The following is a 19,706-nucleotide window of genomic DNA, read 5'->3' as shown; positions in this document are numbered from 1 at the left end:
GAGAGAGAGAGAGAGAGAGAGAGAGAGAGAGAGAGAGAGAGAGAGAGGGAGATTCATCCTATAAGCTCTGTTCCTAAAGAACCCTGACATATACAACAGATGTAAAGTTTCAGTTCTCAAGCTAGAAACATTACAGAGATTGGTTTCATAATAATATATGCAACACTACTTAACTGTACACCAAGACTGCTAAAATGGAGTAGTTGACCTATGTTTTATCAAGATTAAAAAAGTTTAAGATGTTTTAAAGCTTCAAAGTAGGCAGGTTGTCCCCATTGGAGGTGGTTCCTGATTCAAGCATAGAGGTACAGGCTCATCAGGGGCATGCAGCTGCCCCTCTGTCCTGAGCCTCTTACCACCTTACCTAGTAGAAAGTATTCTTTCTAGTCTGTCTGTGGAGAGTGAGAGACAGACAGACTGTTTTGGGTTGTCCTACAGTTAAAGAAAAAGGTCACATGCTAAACTATCCCCATATGATGTCCAAATGAAGAGAAAGGTAAGTATTGGGGGTTTTCTACAGTCAGCTTTATTTATGCAGAGCTGATGTTTACAGCTTTAAATTGTACCTGGAAAACTTCAACAAAGCACTGGGGACCTTCTAAATATATGTCAGTTTATGATTAGGGTACTCATCTTCTGAATTTATAGGAATCCAAAATGTTTCAATATGAATAAGACAGTTTAAGAAAGTTTTGCCATATGACAAGGGAAACAAAATTATAACAGCTACAGCTACCATCTACTGAATTCTTAGCTTCTTTTGACATAGACAAATTGATAAATAAGTGACTATCAAAAGGACCTATGAGTGGTCACCGCTGCTCGCCTGAGCCTAGCGACACTCCACAGGGGTTCACGTCTCCTCTTCTGATCCTTAGCCAGCATTGGCCATCAGCTATCGTCCAAGCAGGTCCAGAATGAATACGAAAAGGCTGATGATGTCCACATAGATGTTCAGAGCAGCAAAAATGTATTCTTCGGGGTCTATCTCATAATGGTAGTGGCCCCCCACCATCAACTGCACGTCCATCACCAGGTACTTGAAGAAAAAGAACAATCATCTCTATAGATTGTATGCATCTACCATGTAAGTGTCTTAAGTGATTTGGGGACAGCTGTTTTATCATTAAGAAAAATGGAGCGGGCTGGAGATATAACTGGGTTGGTAGGGTACTTATATGCCACACAAAGCCCTGGGTTTCATCCCAGGACCACACAAATGGTGTGGTGATACATGCCCGCAATTCTAGCAGTCTGGAGATGGAGATGGGAAGGTCAGAGGTCAAGATCATCATCAACTACATAAGTTCTTGGCTGCCCTGGGGTAAGGGAGAGAGGAAAGGGGGATGTAGAGAGAGAGAAGTGAAAAGATGCAGGCGGTCAGTTGCAGCTGAGTACAATTAGAGCTTCAGTCTTTGAAGAGGTCATCCTAGTTTGCTCCCCATGAGCAAAAGTATCTCATCCTGAAGCCCACAGAAACAACTCTGCAAGTGTCCTTTGCTCTCCAAGTCATTAGCCTTTCAATTTCTCAGTATGTTCAGAAATTTTTATGATGAAAAAATATTGGGGGGGGGCTGGCATGTGGCACACACCCTTAATCCGGGCACTCAGGCAAAAGCAGATAGATTTCTGAGTTTGAGGCTAAACTGGTCTGCACAGAAAGTTCCTGGCCAGTCTTGGCGTACAGTTAAGTAGTGTTGTAGACAAGACAAGTTCTTGTTCTTGTCTACAGAGCAAGACCTTTTCTTTCTTTTGTTTTTTTTTTTCCTTCGAAGCCTGAGACACCTCAGTGGGTACCAGGACTTGCTGCCAAAGCACGAAGACATAAGATCAAATCCTCAGAAGCAATGTAAACAAACAACAAACCAGCCAAACAAAATCCAAGCATGGCCACGTGTGTCAAGGGCTGAGAGAAGGGAATCACTGGAGCTGACTGGCCATAAACCCAGGTCCAGTTCAGGGAGAGACTCTGTCTCGAAGAAGTCAGGGGAGAGTAACCAAGGAGACACCTGACTTCTCCCGCTCCATGCACACAGGGCTCCTACACTCTGCTGGGGGTGCTTATCTCTGAGCAGTGGTGGCAAGAGGGAGTTCCCCCTTTCTTTTTGCAGTCCACTGTGTTGTTTGAATTTTAAAATTGCCATGTGTGTTATTTTTAAAACCTTACAATAGCCAGGCAGTGGTGGTGCACGCCTTTAGTCCCAGCACTTGGGAGGCAGAGGCAGGCGGATTTCTGAGTTCGAGGCCAGCCTGGTCTACAGAGTGAGTTCCAGGACAGCCAGGGCTACACAGAGAAACCCTGTCTCAAAAAACAAAAACAAAAAACAAAAAAAAAACAAAAACAAACAAACAAACAAAAAAAAACCTTACAATAACTGCAAAGATGGGACAGCAAGACATGGGACTAAACGGAAAGAAAGGGATTCCCAGAGGCATCCGCAGGGGCCTTTGCCAGCCCTCTCTAGAGTTCCTGGTATGAAAAATGAGAAGGTGGGTGCTCTAAGCAAATGAAGTCACGCTTTGTGGTGATGAGCTTTGAGGCATTTCCACCATCTCTGAAGGTGATCTTTTCCTGTTGCTGTTATTACCCTTTGTGCTTATGTGCTGTTGGGGCCCAAACTCAAGGTCCTTTACATGCTGGGAAAAAAGCAGCCTCCGCCCCAGAACGTGATGCTTTCATAAATCAGAAAGGGCACGCAGCTCTGCTGGGTGAGTTGTTGGGGTGTTTCTAGAGAACATCTAACTCCACTGAGCAGCATAGGCCCTGTGAGCATGTATACACCATGATCTTCGGCACAGAGGTAAACCAGAACTTACCCCAGAGAAGAGCAGTGTTCCAAGGGCTGCGTATATCAGATGCAACCACTGCACAGAAAGAAAGGGGTACAGCTTCACACACTGTGGAATGCTGGAAGTGCTTAGTGAGTCACCACCCTCTGATAAGGACCCATTACAGAGATAGTCAAGCCTGTAGGAACCGGCTCTTCCTGAACCAAATCAGCCCTGTCCACCACTTAATTCTGGTAAGCACTCAAAAGATGTACTGATATTCACAATTATCAAATGGATGCTTCGAATTCCCTGGGAGCAGGGCAAGCACAATCCATTACATCCAGTCCACTTTCCACCCCTTCTGCATAACTCTTCTAGAGAACCTGCCTTCCTCAGCAAGAGGGTTTCTAGAACCACAAGGATCACATGCTCCCTAGTTGGGGAGGGGAAAGGAAAGAGAGCAGAAACCATTCTGCAAGCAGTGAACCTAGCTCTTTTTCAAACCTGTGAAATTCCCAGGACCTTTGCCTAAGCCAGTCTTGACTGGGATTTCCCCCTGACCAGGAAATATGGGGCATATTTGAATACCCAGTGTCTGGCTCACATGAGAAGAGGGTAGAGTAACACATAACACCCAAGACAAATATTGCATGGTGTCTCAAGAAAGAGTCAGCTGCTTCCAATGAGGATGGCCAAACTCCCCAGAAGAGGTTATCAGTGAAGAGGGCAGAGAATGAATCCTAGCATTGTCTTGGGAGCACAGCAGTTTTAGAGCACCAAAGGGAGGCAGGACACTTGAAACACAGGATTCAAAGTTGCTAATGTTGTGTGTGTGTGGACTTGGGACAAGAATCTTCTGTTCATGCATGTGTCAGACAGTAGCTTGGAGATGCCTGTGAGAGCAAACTGAGACTGGAAATGAGATCTATCTATCTTATAGGAGACATAGTCTCCTCAAGTTAGGGATGGTTCAAAGGCTTATGGGACTCATGGAGTCACTGTGGAGAGTTAATGCACAACCTTATACCAGGTGGGCTAGCAAACACTGTAATCCTAGCACTTGGGAGGCTGAAGAAGGACGATCTCTATGAGTTCGAGAACAGCCTGGTCTAGACAGTGAGTTACATGCCATCCAGGGCTACATAGTGTGACTATCTCTGTGATGTCTTAAAGTTTTTTCAAAATGTAGATACCACCTCCCTGGCTATAACAAACAATGCTTATTCATCCAACCAAATGAACCCAGACAGAACTCCTAGTCACGAGTCTAAAGATGGTATAAAAACTCCACTTGCTTCTAAATAAATGCTTTGGTTCAGCATTTGAACAAGTTGGCCTCGGAACTTTAGTCAAACAGTTCCGGGTCCTAGGCACGGTTTCCATATCCAGCATTCATGGACACCATAGGATTCACACACACACACACACACACACACACATTTCTGCTCCAGAGACAGACTTCACAAAGCAATGGAGATGTAGACCCCGCCTAAAAGTCTCCCAAACCTGATCTCCCTGCTACCTCTACCCCTTACTCCTTGGGGACCCTGGATGAATTAAAGTCTTCTGAGCCTATTCGATCATCTATAACATAAATAAGAAATATTGTCCAGGAATGTTGTGAGTGCTGAATGGGAGAGCTCAGTGAAAAACATCCACAGGGTCTATGTCCGATACTTAGTAAGACCTCAGGGAATACATACTGAAGAGCAAGCTGGGCGGACACTAAGCCACTCTCTGTGAGTCAATATTGGAACCTTTAGCTAAAGAAGCCTTTCTCCTACTTTGGCTTGAGAAAAGCAGCACCTGGGTGCAGAAGACATTGTCTACCATAGAGGATATGGTATCCACAAGACCCTGTTGGGAAAGGACAACTACTAGGTTCCTGTCTATGGCATTTCTCCGCTAAATCCGTGTTCGACACATCTTCAGATAACAGGGCAGGAATGCAATATTCCTTGCTCAGCTGCTGGACTATACACACCACTGCTGTTTGTCTTTGATCTCTAGGACATTTTTCTAAAAGCTGGGCATGTAGCTCAGAGGTAAGAGCACTTGCCTGATGACTCAAGGCCTTGAATTCAATCCCCATCACCACAGATAATGATAAAAATAATAATAAAATCTGTACATGCTTAGCCCCAACACCATGGCTGCTTCTCAAGGGACCTGTGCTGACAAAGCCAGCACTTCCCTCACTTTGAGTACTTTGTAAAGGTTTCAAAATGGCAGTCACTTACGTATGATCGAATCACAAGTGCAATAATCCCGTAGATCAGTAGCACAGCGGAGAAAGCAAACAGCACTCCACTCAGCAGGGTAAAATCCCACTGGGGAGACATAAACAGCACCCCATTATCATCTAGGCAGGATCTCAAATGTTTAGTGATGCCTTTTCTACCCCACACACATTTATCTTGGCCATTTCTTAAGATGGAAATGCCTTAGCCCGAGCACTGAAAATCACCCCATAAATGATACAACTGTCACAGCCCCTTAGATTTGCTTCAGGAAGGAGGATGAGACAGTGGGAGTTAAGATAAAATAATGAGAGCCAGGGGATGATAATTTTTTAAACTATGTGAAGGAACATGAGAACCCATTATATTTATTCTATTTTTGTATGTATAAGAATTTCTCCCTTAAAGCCAGAGGTGGCACAAATTTGTATTCCTAGCACTGGGGGAGGAGGAGGCAGGAAGATCAGAAGTTTAGGGTCAAGCTTCACTGTGTAACAAGTCCAAGACCAGTCTAGAATACTCGAATGTCTGCTTTGAAAGAAAGGAAAAGAGGAAGGAAAAAGGAAAGAAAGGAAGAAAAAAGGAAAGAAAGGAAGAAAGGAAGAAAGGAAGAAAGGAAGAAAGAAAGAAAGAAAGAAAGAGAGAGAGAGAGAGAGAGAGAGAGGGAGGGAGGGAGGGAGGGAGGGAGGGAGGAAGGAAGGAAGGAAAGAAGGAAGAAAGATTGGTTTCCTCTAGTAAAAACACAAATTGTATAGTGCATAAATTTATGTGTATAATATGATCATAACTATTCATATTTAAAGAACACATATATTTAGAAAACATTAGGAAACTGAAGTAAGTTATTTCATTATATTAACTGGATCTCTTTTACAAATTTGTATATACATATTTTCAGAAAATACAGTAGATTTTCAAAATTACTGTAAATGTAAAAATTATTATTTTGTAATTTTTGCATTTATTAATGTGAATCTGGGTTTTTCTTTTAAAGATTAATGACTGAGGTAATTGGGGGCTTTTTTGTTTTGTTTTTCTTAAACAGGATAAAAAAAATTCCAAACACTGAAAACACACACAATACTTTCTCGCACTTTCCCTTGTTCTCAGCACACACAGGATTGGTCCTCCAGGTGCTCTTTCCTGCAGCTGCCCCTTTAGGACTCAGGAGGAATCTGTCAGCTTTGGACAAACTCTGAGTCTGATTCACATCTGGGCTAGACTCTCGGCTTCAGAGACCAACAGGACACACTCAGAAAGCACAAAGAGTGGGAAACCATCGTCCAGAACAGAATGGCTAATGGCCTCTCTGCTATTCTTTGGCTATGGTCAAAACTCACCAAAGCCATGCATGCACTCCTTCCGGACTCTGAGAGTAGAAGACAAGCAGGACTCAGGAGGCCAAGCATCTTGAATCTACAAGACACTGTCACTCCTCCCAAAGGAGCTGATTTGAAAATGGGATCTGATTATATTTAATTTTCTCCTCTAAGGGACAGTTTAGGGTCCATGAGGAAACTCAGCATCAGTGGGTGAGGTACAATTTCTCTGGAGTCCTTGGGAGCCTTGTAGAGGGAGAGAATTATGTAAATGCCCACCATAGAACTTCAGCAGAAAAAAAACAAAAGGTTTAGTTGAACGTAAGTTCAGCTGCCTCTCTTTAATGCTAACACATCTGGAATCCTCTGTAAGCTGCATTTTAGCAGAATGCTTCGTTCTCTAAACTCAAGCCATTCCTCATCTGTGAGGGACTTAAATACTTGTGGGGCTTTGGGGAAATATCCTGACATTTAGAGGTGTTGAATGGCCCTGAATCTATGCCTATGTTGGTAGCTCACCTCACACACTGAAGAGAGGCTGTGATAATAATAATTTTTACACACAGGCTGGCTTCTTACAAGAACCATGCTTGAGATGGCAAACACGGATCTGACTCTAAATTATGTCGAAGCTCTACTTTGGGGGACACGGCAGGGGGACGTGTGCGTATGCGGGGGGGGGGGGTTGGGGGTATGCATGTGTGTGCATGCATGCATGCGTGTGTGGGGGCCACGGGTACACTTCAGACCTCCACTAGGACCTAGAACTCAGAAAACAGGCTGAGGTAACTGGCCAGAGACCCCAGGGATCCAGTGTCTACTCTCTCAGAGCTGTTATTACAAACCCACGCCACCACACTACAATCTTTACATGGATGCTGGAGATCAAACTTGGGTCATCATGCCTACACGGCCATCACTTTCTGACTGAGGGGCTCCCCAGTCCCTGAACCATCACTTTTGACACAACTTGACTGAGTGTTTTAACAGATTCCTCTACCTCTCTGGACCTTCCCTTTACCTCCCTTTTCTACTAACAAACTAAAATTCTGTTTGTGTATAAAGTCTTTATGAGGTGTGCCACACAATTGAGCAAATACTCCTCTTTAGTTATTAAACTGTCTAAGGAGAGCCCATCATTTACTAAAAGCAAGGTGACCACAAATGAAAGAGCCACTGGAAAGAGCCCACTAAGTCCCCACAAGTGTACTAGGGCTGCTAAGACTGACATCCTGGTTTAAAAACAAAGGTCATCAGTTGGGGTATGGTTTTGTGGAGTCATTGGTTAGGGTATGGTTTTATGGAGTACTTGCCTGGGTCAATTCCACCAAAATAAAAGAACAGTTAATGAATTATACTGGGGATTGGGAGTGATTCTGAGACCTAGTAACTGTGAAGATAAGCTGCCAGTTTGAACCAGGGCCCCAGCCGGGAACACAGGGCACACTTGAGAGCATGGCTTGAGGAGGAGGCTTGTTTGTTTGTGAAGGAACCCCCTCCAGAAGTAGGCTGAAAGGGACTAGGTGAGCAGCTGTGACTGTCTGTAGGGCCCAAGGGACAAGGACACAGGAAACCTCAAAGTTTGGCTGTGTTAAGCTGCTCTGTGTTACAACAAGCTGGGAGTGGATTTTCGTAGGGAATGTTGTTAGCCCAAGGGGAAACTATCAGGAGGAACCTGTGGGAATAAGGGCCTCTCTCCTCTGAATGAGAAGGGGGAACACAGGACACAGCCAGCAACTTCGGCCTGCACCTTGGAGATTTGTTGCAGTAATACGTACTTTTGTTTGTAGTGCAAACAAAGTGAGCACTAGTGTCACCACAGTGGTGGCTCCTGTGGCCCAGAGTATCTCATCCGCTCTGTAGACGCTGGAACCAGAGACTGTGGTTACTGCTCAGACACTTTCAAAGAAAAGCGCACACGATAAAGCAAAACTACATACCAAAGACTTACATTGACATGGTTCCTAGCAGCAGGCCCTCCAGAATGGTCTAAAAACAAAATTTACAGTAAGTCAGCAACCTGTTTCTCCAACCAAAGCATGAGGCAGAGTCCTAGGCTTCAGAAGAGGTCAGTCAGGTGTGCATTTGGGCAACATCTAGGGACCAAGCAGGGATGTGAAGACAACCCTGGGAGCACAGCTACAGGGCGCTTATGGGAGACAACTGGTCCAATAACCATTCACTGCCACATAACTGTCACACTCTCCCTAGGACTGATGGAAGAGAAGAAAGTGCTTCTGAGAACACTGAAGTTTCATGTATCTGGTGCATAAACTATGTACTAATTGTGGATGCGGAAACTGAGGTAGAAGGTCCATTTGTGGACCACATCCTCATTAGTCGGATGGGACCATCTACACATCTGCACACTTCATCAGGACATCATTGGCTGTTTCCTTGTGTGGTCCCTGCTAAACATAAAATGTTTCTTCAGGCCTCAGACCTGGGATGAGAACTGAGACCTCAATGCCAGTATATGGGACTGCAGGGCAGTTCTTAGCAGAGGTGACAGCATGGGACCGGTGCCCTGAAGGATTCCCTCCACCCACATGGAACCAGGCTGTGGGCAGTGTGGGAAAGGTGGGATCCGAGATCCATCAGGCAAGGGTGTCTGAGGGTCAGACTAAGTAACTGTCAGACTCACAGCCAGGCTCAGGACCACGACCAGCAAGCAGCCATGGGACTGAAGAGGTTTGTCTGCCCACAGGACACTGGGGAATTTGGTCCTTGGTAAGGACCAGGGAAGTCCTCTACTCTCATCAAAGATCGAAAAAGACAGCATATCCTAATGAAAGTGCTGACACCAGACTGGCTTTTGACTTTCTCAGTCCTTAAGAGGCTGGAAAAGAACTGAAGCCCAAATGTCCTCTGTCCTATTCTGGATTTCCCAGACCTGGACTGAGACTTTGTTGCCTCAGGCTGTTTGTTAATGTACCTAAGAAAACAGTCCTTATGTCCACCAGAAGACAAGATTTAGTCTTTATGCAAATGGTACTTCAATGCTGGGTTCCAACCTTCCACCTGTGTTTTTCACTTTTCTCTGGTGCCTTCTACTTCTCCAGAACCATCAGAGATGGGCAGACGGGCAGGCAGGCAGACAGACAGAGACAGAGAAACAGAAAGACAAGGAGACACGGAAACAGGGAGACAGACAGAGGTAGGGAGGCAGACACGGAGACATAAGACAGGCAGGAAGAGGAAGAAGAACAGCTCTCAGCAGGGAATCATGTAGAAACCAAGCATGCTCAGAACTAGGACTTGGGGTGTCATAGATTCTAGGGGACAAAAGCTGTTTGTGGCAAGAGTGAGTAATGTAAAAGAGAAGAATAAAGATTTAAAAAGAGAGAGAGAACATTCACACAGCCAGGTGGTGATGGTGCACACCTTTAATCCCAGTCCTCAGGAGGCAGAGGCAGGTGGGTCTCCAGGAGTCTGAGGCAATCTTGGTCTATACACCCAGTCTAGATCAGCCAGGGCTACCTAGTGAGAGAATAGTTCTCTGCCTCTGCCCCCTCCCTATCACCTCTGCTTCCAAGCTGTCTCCTGGAACTGGAAAACTAGGAAGTAATTGAGGCAGAAAAAGATTAAGAAAATGTCTTAAGAAGACAGCCGGGGACAAGGGCATTGTGAAAATACTACACAGTCTACAGCAGAGCACAGAGATTGTGGCGTCTTGCTTGCTTGCCTGGGCTTTGAGCTGGGGACCTACTGCAGCCAAGAAAGGTTCCTTGACCCTTGACGCTTGAAAGGAAATACCACTGTGGATGACAGACAGCCCCAGTCTATTTCTTTCAGCAGGTAAATTACAATAAACACTGCTTGGCACCCAAGCAGAGAGACTCACACCACTGGCCCTGCGGCTCTACTTGCTTTCAGCACCAGCAGATGCAGAATTCTATCGCAGGGGCCGGGTGCACTTTGCACACTAACCTAACGACTGCATTTGCCTCCCCGCTCTAGTTTTCCTTCCATTTGATTTCCCTATCGATGTATTTATCGTCCCGTATTGCAGATATCAGTGTGAGCTACCTCCAACATGATTTGGAACTAGCTCTAGTGAGTCAGTCATCACAGGAAAGAATGGTCAGCATTGCACAAAGGAAACACAAACTCAAAGGTAGACACCATCCTTAGACACACATGGCCAGTGCTAGGCTGTCCCCGGAGCATCAGCACACCTTAAGTAGTTGCTACCAGCCAACTACGGACACACCAAGCCTTTGGGAGTTAGGGGGTTCAGCCTGAGAGTTGGAGGGTGATTCTTAGGTGCTGCTAAGTCTCTCGTGATGAGCCCCCAGCTTTTTGGGGTGTTGAACATGGATTGGTGGGCATGAAATCTCAGAGATCCTGAGTGTATTCAGGTTTGGGGGTTCAGATATTTGTTTCTGGGGTCCACATGAATTGGTTGTTAAAAAGAGTGGTCACACAGTTTGGTGTGGCTAGCACAGCTTTGATGACAGAAAAGTGTGAACTGATGAGCCCTTATGTGTGAGGACATGTGGATAGCTAAGGGACAGTACCACAGCCCCAGCTCTGGCGGAGGGAAAGACCCCTGTACCGGAGAAGAACGGCATACAACTCGGGGAGAATCTAGACTCAGGATGACTTCTGCTTCCATGACAGACTTGCAGCAAAACATCTTACAAAACAAAGAAAATTAAATTTCTTTTTCATGGGCTTGTTCAGTTTCAAGTGGAAGGCACTCTTTAATGAGATATGTGTTACTCCTGACAGAGGACTGATAGCCCCCAGGCTAACTGCAGACTTAGGTGTGGGTTCTTGTATGGCTTTGAGAGAGGCGAGTTGGCCACAGCAAAGAGTGGCCTGGAATCCATGTCCGCAGGGGGTGAGGACGCCATCTCTGTGTCCTCGTGAGTTGCTGCTTCTGTACAAGTGCCCCCTGCCTGTCTTCCTGCGCCATAGAGAAGATATCGATGCAATAAGACGACCAAAGCGTCAGAGGGAGGCCAGGGCACCTGCCGAGGAGATTTACTTACAAAGAGTGCCAGGAGAATGTAGTTCGCGGGCACTTGGCGCCGGAGATCCCTGCAGCAAGCAAGTATAATGATCACAATCAGGACTGCCGGGCTGAGGGTGGGAAAGCTTCAGTTACTGCTCCGTACTCGAGCGGGCGAGTCGTGTGTACCGACACGGCAGACAGGCAGAGGGACACACACGCAAGCATATCATCACAGGCCCACATCTGATACATAGAGCAAACCAAACCGCTCTCTCCTACTTACCTCTCTCTCTCTTAGGCCTGCAAAATGAGCTTTTTAACGTTCCCATCCACAGATAGAACGCTCCCCTTTTAGATTTTTTTTTTTTTTTGGTTAAAAATACAGATTCGTGGGAAATTGTAAAAGGACCGAGAAGTTCGATAAAAGCTGTATGAAATTTTTACCTATGATTTTGATTTATATATGTACAACACAAGTTCAAAACCAGTAATGGGACACTGGTAGAATTTGAACCTGTGTTTATTATTATTATTGTTATTATTTAAAATGGGGATGTGACATGAGTCTATGTGTAAATACATATAACTACCACTTCAGTTAACATTCAGGACCATCTTTCCAATAACACATCAACAAAAATCTGCCTGGTATGACTCTTCTGTGACAACACCCCTACACACAGCTATCCCTGACTTCTGGCCCCGATTAGCTTTCCATCTCTAATTGTGTCATTTAAAGATTTTTGTGAAGATATTGAAGAGATGGATCAGAGATTTAGTGCACTGGCCTGTTAGTTCCCGGCACCCATATGACAGCTCGCAAACACCCCCGTAACTCCAGATCTAGGAGATGCAAAATTCTCTGTCGCCCTCTGTGGACACCTATGTAACATGATGCACACACAAACAAGGAGGCACATACACATAAAGAAAATCAAGTAAGGAGGCCAGGGCAATGGTTGCAAGGTTAAGATCGCTGGCTGCTCTTCCAGAGGATCCGGGTTTACTTCCATTCATTTACCTTGGTTCCAGGGAGATCTGACGTCCTTTTTTGGCCTATGTGGGCACAGTATATACATGGTGCATGGATATACTCATAACACATAAAATAAAACAAGTCTTTAAAATAGAAAGGAAAACAAATAAAATATAAGAGTTTTATGTTTAACCCTGGTTGTTTTGTATGTTTTGTTGTTATTGTTGTTGTTAGTTTGTGTGGTTATTTTGAAACAGGGTCTTACAAAATCAAAGCTGGCCTTGAATTCCTGAGTACCCTGTCTCTACCTCCTAAGTGTTGGACTTACAGACATAGGTCATCATACCCAACAAGAATGTTACAATTTACCACATTTTCAATAGTGACAAAATCTCAGTCAATAGTGAATCATTCATGATACTTACAAGAGTGCAAACAGGAACCAGGGCATGGCAAGGATCCACTTTCTTACAGCTTTGCTGGTTTTAAAGAACAAAGTTTTACATAAGATAGTAAACTTTACTAGCTGGAATAGAAGTGTAACAGTATCATGGGAAACCTGGGTAAACTAAATGATCAAAATGGAGAGGAAGGGTCAAAACACTCTTTTGAATGGAAACACAGGCTGCTAGTGCAGGTCCCTGTTCGAGCATCTGCCCGGCATATGTGAATGAGGCCTGAGCTTAAATCCCCAGCACAAAGAAAAAGGAGATACATTGTAAACATTAATTTTTAAATTATACATCAAATTTAAAAGGAGACACCTGGTGAAGACCTTTTAGAAAACGCGGCACATAGCTTTAATCCCCGAAGCGTCAGAGGTGTGTGGATGTCTGTAAGCTTAAGGCCAGCCTGATCTACATGGTGAGGGAAAGCTGGAGATAGCCAGAATAACCAGAGCTACATGGTGAAACCTCTCTCAAAAACCAAACCAAACAAACAAAACAAAAACAGAAAAAAAAACTAAACAAAATAAATAAACAAAACATTGAGACTGATATACCTGTAAGCTCAAAGAAATCAGTCAAATAGCATTTTCAACAGGATGAGCATGGCGACTGATGAAAACTCTCAAATAATTAGAGAATTTAAAATTTAACAGTGCTCCAGCCTTCAGTGTCTCTAGGATCTCACCTATTCATCCAGTTCTAGTTGACAAAGTAGCTCACAGAAAATTAAAACAAAAACAGTGCCTCAAGTAAGAGGAAGAAAAACATTCTTAACTTGGACAGGTAAATTCTAGGAACCTCTTGCAATGTTAGCTAGAAGGCGCTTCAGAAGAACCTGCCTATTGGAAGACTACTGCTTACAGACGATGAAGAACGGAAACCGTACTGTTGGAAATACTCCAAATCCAAGCAAACTGATTCCGTGAGCATTCCCAAGAGAGACCCAACTTCTATTTCTAGACGGTAAGGAAGACCACTCACCAGAAAACAAAGATGCTGATGATCGCAGCAGTGATGAACAGCTGAATGGACAGAACCACAAACACTTTCACCATGAAACCTGTGGAGACAAGATGTTCCTTTGTGACCCAGTATCCAAAGGTAAAACCAAATGCAATTTCCTGTGAAAGAAATTCCCCATTGTCATTCCAGGCCAGGAGAGGCGGCTGCTGCGTTAGTCAGCAAATAGAACAACAAAAGTGAAATGACTCTGGAGAACTTTTTAACATGGGCTATTTAAAAACTCTGTGAGAAGCATTGGGGATATGAAGCCTGAAGAGGCTGCCTCCTGTAGCCAGGCAGGAAGCCAGGTGGAGCAATAGGAAAGCCACCCCACACACAAAACTTTAAACCGCGAATGTATCCTGTCTACAAGAAATGCAGGCATGGGAGATGGAGCAGAGACTGAGGGAATGGCCAACCAATAACTGGCCCAACTTGAGACCCGTCCCATGGGCAAGCGCCAATCTCTAATACTACTAGTGATACTCAGATATGCTTGCAGACAGGAGTCTAGCATGGCTGTCCTCTGAGAGGCTCCACCCAGCAGCTGATTCAGACAGATACAGACATCCACAGCCAAACACTTGGATGGAGCTTGGGGACTCTTATGGAAGAATAGGAGGAAGGATTGCGGGTCCCAAAGGAGATAGGAACTCCACAAGAAGAGACTCCAACAGAGTCAACTAATCTGGACCTTGGTGCTCTCAGAGACTGAACCATCAACCAAAGAACATATATGAGCTGGACCTAGGCCTCCTCACACATATGTAGCAGATGTGCAGCTTGGTCTTCATGTGGGTCCCAAACAACTGGAGCAGAGGCTATCCCAAAAGCTGCTGCCTGAATGTGGGTTATGTTCTTCTAGCTGGGCTGCCTTGTCTGGCCTCAGTGGGAGAGAAGTGCCTAGTCTTGAAGAGACTTGAAGTGTCAGGGTTGGGGAATACCCAGGGAGGCCCTACCCACTCAGGGGAGAAGGAGAGGGGAAGATGGGGGAAGGATTGTGTAGGGGTAACTGGGAGGGAGCAGTGAGCAGGATGTAAAGTGAATAAGTAAAAAAATTATTAATTAAAAAAAAGAATATGTAATTAAAGTCAACCAAGGTGGGGCACACTGATAATTCCCAGCTACTCAGAAGTGGAGAAATGCTTCAATTTAGGAGTTGGAGATCAAACAAAGCAACAAAGAAACACCTCCTGGTCATAAGAACAGACAAGACCAGATATAAGCACCTAGAATTACAATTTCATCCCAAACCTGGCCAAAAGCTTAGATGCCAGTGTAAAACCACAGTAACAGCGAGGACAACATGTCTCCACTAGAGCCCAACAACTCTACCACAGAAGTTCCTATGTATTTCAAAATAGCTGAAACACAATAAAAAAGACCTTAATAAAACCAGAAAAACTTCCACCCACCACAAAAGAATATACATACTTCTCAGCATCTCATGAGCTTTTTCTAATACTGACCAACTACTGAGTCACAAAGAAGTCTCAAAAGATGTAAAAACACACGCTTCATCCTATCTGACCACTATGGATTATGGCTGAATATCAACAACAAAAAACATACAAACGCATAAAAGCTGACCTACTTATTTCATTACTAAATGAAAAGCAGGTCAAGGCATAAATGAAAAAAGAAGTTAATGACTTTCTACTGAATTTCTAAGAATTGAATGGTAACAGACACACAACATACCCAAACTTATGGGTCACAATGAAGGCTGGTCTAAGAGGCAAATTTATAGCACTGCATGCCTACATAAAATGTGGAGAGATCCATATTGGCATCTTAAAAGCACACCTGAAAGGACTACAACAGGAAGAAGAAAACATGCCTGAAAGGAATAGATGGCAAGAAATATTCAAACTCAGGACTGAAATCAATAAAATAAAAACAATAAAAACAACCAGTGAAACAAAGTGTTTGTTCTTTGAGAAATCAATAAGATTAACAAACCCTTATCCAAATAACTAAAGGCAGAGAGAGAAAGAGAGAGAGAGAGAGAGAGAGAGAGAGAGAGAGAGCGCCAAAAATAAAAATAGAAAAAAAAAAGTTGGAAAAAAAAAAGTAAAAAAAAAACTTAGCCGGGCAGTGGTGGCGCACGCCTTTAATCCCAGCACTTGGGAGGCAGAGGCAGGCGGATTTCTGAGTTCAAGGCCAGCCTGGTCTACAGAGTGAGTTCCAGGACAGCCAGGGCTACACAGAGAAACCCTGTCTCGAAAAACCAAAAAAAAAAAAAAAAAACCAGGAAATGAAAAGGTACATATAACAACATTGAGGAAGTCCAAAGAATCATAAGGACAAACTTTTAAAACCTGTTCACTACCAAGTCTAAAAGAAATGGATAATTTTCTGGATACATACCACTTACTATAGATAAATCAAGATCAGATAAGCTATTTAAATAGGCCTATAATCCCTACTGAAATAAATGCAGTCATTAAAAGTCTCCCAACCAATAAAATAAAGTAAAATAAACAGGTCGAGTGGTTTTAGCTCAAAGTTCTATCAGACTTTCAAAGACGAGCTTATGCCAATACTCCTCAAACTATTCCACAAAATAGAAACAGAAAGAACATTGCCCAGTTCATTTCATGATGTCACCGTTATCCTGATGCTCAAACCACATAAAAACCCAACAAAGAGAATTAGAGACCAATTTCTCTTATAAACACAGATGTGGAAATTCTCAATAAAATGCTTGCAACCTAATCTAAGACACATCAAAAAAGTCAGCCGCTTTGATCAAGTAAGCTTTATCCCAGAGATGTGGGGATGGTACAACATACATAAATAATTGTAGTCTACAATCTATACAAACTGAAAGACAAAAATCACCTGGTCATCTTGTTAGATACAGAAAAGGCCAACACCCCTTCATGATAAAAAATTCTGGAGAGACTAGAGAAATAGGAACATATCTCAACATAGTATTGGCAATTTACAGAAAGCTCATAGCCAACATCAACTTAAGTGGAGAGAAACTCAAAGCATATCCACAAAAATAAGGAACAAGACAATGTTGTCCGCACATTCACTATATAATTGAAGTCTTGCTAGAACAATTAAGGCAATTGAAAAAGATAAGGGGGATACAAATGGCAAAGAAAGAAGTCAAAGTGTCTTTATTTGAAAATATATGAAAATATAAAAAGTGACTCTAAAAATTCAACCAGAAACTCCTACAGCTGATAAAATATCTTCATTGAAGTACAAAATTAACTCACAAAAATCACTGGCTCTCCCATATACAAATGACAAATAGACTGAAAAATAAATCAGGGAAATAGCACCTTTTACGATAGCCTAAAATAGTATAAAAATATCTTGGGTAACTCCGAATAAGCAAATGAAAGATTTGTATGAAAAAAAAAAAAACTTCAAGAAATTGAAGAAAGAAATTGAAGAAGATATCAGAAGATGGAAAGATCTTCCATGTTCGTGAATCAGTAGGATTAGCATCGTAGAAATGGCCGTCCCACCAAAAGCAATCTACAGATCCAATGCAATCCCCATTAAAATGTCAACACATTTCTTCACAGATTTAAAAGGACATTTTCCAGCTTCATATGGAAACACACATACACACACGCACACACACAACCAGGATAGCTAAAACAATTTCAAATAACAAAAGAGAGATTTTTATTATTTTTATCAGGAGATCTCAGGATTCCTGATTTCAAGTTGTTCTATGGAGCTTTAGTAATAAAAGCAGTATAATATCAGCACAAATACAGAAACATTCATCAATAGAATCAAACTGAAGACCCAGACATAAATCCACACACCTATGGACACCGGATTTTTTTTTTTACAAAGAAGTCAGAAATACACAGTGGAATAAAGACAGCATCTTCAACAAAATGGTGCTGGTCAAACTGGATGGCTGCATGGAGAAGAATCCATATAGATCCTTTGGAAAGGAAAACATAATAGATAGTTATACATGGAAGGGGTATAGCTGAAATGGATGATCAAGTCAGGTGGGTAAAGAGGGATAAAGGAAGGAATATGGGGAGGGACAGGAGAATTTGAGAGTCATTTGGTAGGTAGCATGAAAACTTAATACATTAGAAGCTTCCTACACTATAAACATATATGAAGGCAAGCCAAAGGAAATTACCAAATACTGGTGGAGACAGAGACTCAATTGGCCATCTCTTGTGACCAAATGAAGCTTCCATTACCAAGATTGGATTAGAGTTAATTGAGTTGTTGGTCAAAGGGGTCTCATGAGAGACCTATGCTAAACAACCCAAGCTGATGCTAAGACGATTATAGATAGGTTCCTCTCCACACACTGACAAGTCCCATTGCTGAAGACAGCACCCTGACAGCTCTGTGAACATGGAGAAGTTGAGCTACATAGAATCTTCATCCCTACTTGGCTAGCATCTTTGGAACAGGAAGACACACTACCAAAAGAGACAGGAAAACACAAAGCCAGCCACAAACCCTTTGGTCCACAATGTTCTTCTGCCTGCAAGATATGTTAGTGCAGTGGTGGCACAAAGCATGTAGGGGCAACCAACCAATGTCCCATTTGACTTTAGGCCCACTTCACAAGGTGGAACCCATACCTGAGACTGCTTGTATGCCTAAGAGCCAGAGACTAGATAGCCCAAGGGCTCAAATTATAACCAAGTGCCACTGGTCTAAAAAAAATGTAGCAGTAAAATGCCTCCTAGTGACATTTTGCTGGACTCATTGATCTGTGCCTTGTGCAGCCATCATCAGAGAAGCTTCCTCCTGCAGCAGATGGGAACAAAGACAGGCAGACATTATGCAGAATGAGCAAGCTAGGAACACATAGCCATAAATGGGACATCTCTAATCCTTTCCCACAAGGTTCAGGGAATCCCTTGGAAGAGGAGGAAAGAGTGTAAGAGCCAGAGGGGACAGAGGGCACCAGGAAAATGAGGCCTTCTAAATCAACAAAGCAAGATGCATATGACCTTCTTTTTTTGGGGGGGGGGGGTTGAGACAGGGTTTCTTTGTGTAGCTCTGACTGTCCTGGAACTCACTCTGTAGACCAGGCTGGCCTCGAACTCAGAAATCCGCCTGCCTCTGCCTCCCAAGTGCTGGGATTAAAGGCGTGTGCCACCACTGCCTGGCACATATGACCTTACAGAGACTGAAATAGCATGCACAGGACCTACACGGGTCTGCCCTGGGTCTTCTGCGTGTATATTATGGCTTCCAGTTTAGTGTTTTGATGAGAACCTTGAGTGTGCCAATGGCTATGTCTCGGACTCTCGTGCCTTCTCCTGGGCTCTTTTCCTTCTGTCTGTTTATCTTGTTCAACTCTGATGTGATGGTTTTTGTTTTATCGTACAGTCTTTATTTTGTTATATTTTATTAATATCTCTTAGAAGCCTGTTTTTTAATGAAGGACAGAAAGGGGATGAATCTGGATGGGAGGGGAGGGGAGGACCTGGGAGGAGTAGACTAAGGGGAAACCATAATCAAGATATATTATGTGAGGGGAAAAGATCTATTTTCAATAAAAGGGGGAAAAGGGAAAAACTCAAGTCACAACTATTATGTAATACCACTTCACAGTCACCAGGAGGCCTACAATCAGAAAGAAAGACAATAACCAATGTTGGCAAGGATATTAAGATGCAGAATCCTTCATACATTATTGGTTGATAGGAAAAATGGCGCAGCTGCTTTAGAAAAGCTTTGCCGTTCGTCAAAAGGTGAAGCAACTTGTGGTGTCCTTGAACAATCCTACATTCCATCCAGGAGAAAGGTAAACATATGTTTACATAAAACTGGCATGTGACTTGATGGGACCCACACACAGTGGCACAAGCTCCACCCAAACACCTATTTTCACAGAGAAATTTTTTGTTACTAGAGGGGAAAGTAAAGTGGCTGGCTTCTGACTTAGGCAGAAACAATAGCAAATAACCTTGCAGATGTGATTTTTTTTTTTAAGAGATTAAAAACCCAGAGGCCTGTGTTAGAATGGGC

The 19,706-nt window shown here is 43.4% G+C and overlaps 1 protein-coding gene across 1 annotated transcript; it reads right to left on the bottom strand.

Annotated features, from left to right (window-relative positions):
* Nucleotides 1-895: 895 nt before the first annotated feature.
* Nucleotides 896-13,776, bottom strand: LOC114616350 (protein lifeguard 2-like; the record flags this gene model as incomplete). The annotated part of the gene is made up of 8 exons (XM_028761834.1): nucleotides 896-1,039; nucleotides 2,818-2,865; nucleotides 5,013-5,102; nucleotides 8,110-8,197; nucleotides 8,283-8,320; nucleotides 11,329-11,377; nucleotides 12,693-12,746; nucleotides 13,698-13,776. Coding segments are annotated over 8 exons (590 nt in total), but the record flags the coding sequence as incomplete, so codon positions are not given.
* Between the last annotated feature and the right edge of the window lie 5,930 nt (nucleotides 13,777-19,706).

Source organism: Grammomys surdaster, unplaced genomic scaffold (genome assembly GCF_004785775.1).
Source record: "Grammomys surdaster isolate TR1022 unplaced genomic scaffold, NIH_TR_1.0 317456, whole genome shotgun sequence".
Taxonomy (NCBI): Eukaryota; Metazoa; Chordata; class Mammalia; order Rodentia; family Muridae; genus Grammomys; species Grammomys surdaster.
Note: the sequence above shows the minus strand (reverse complement) of the source record. Positions and strands in the feature narration are given on the sequence as shown.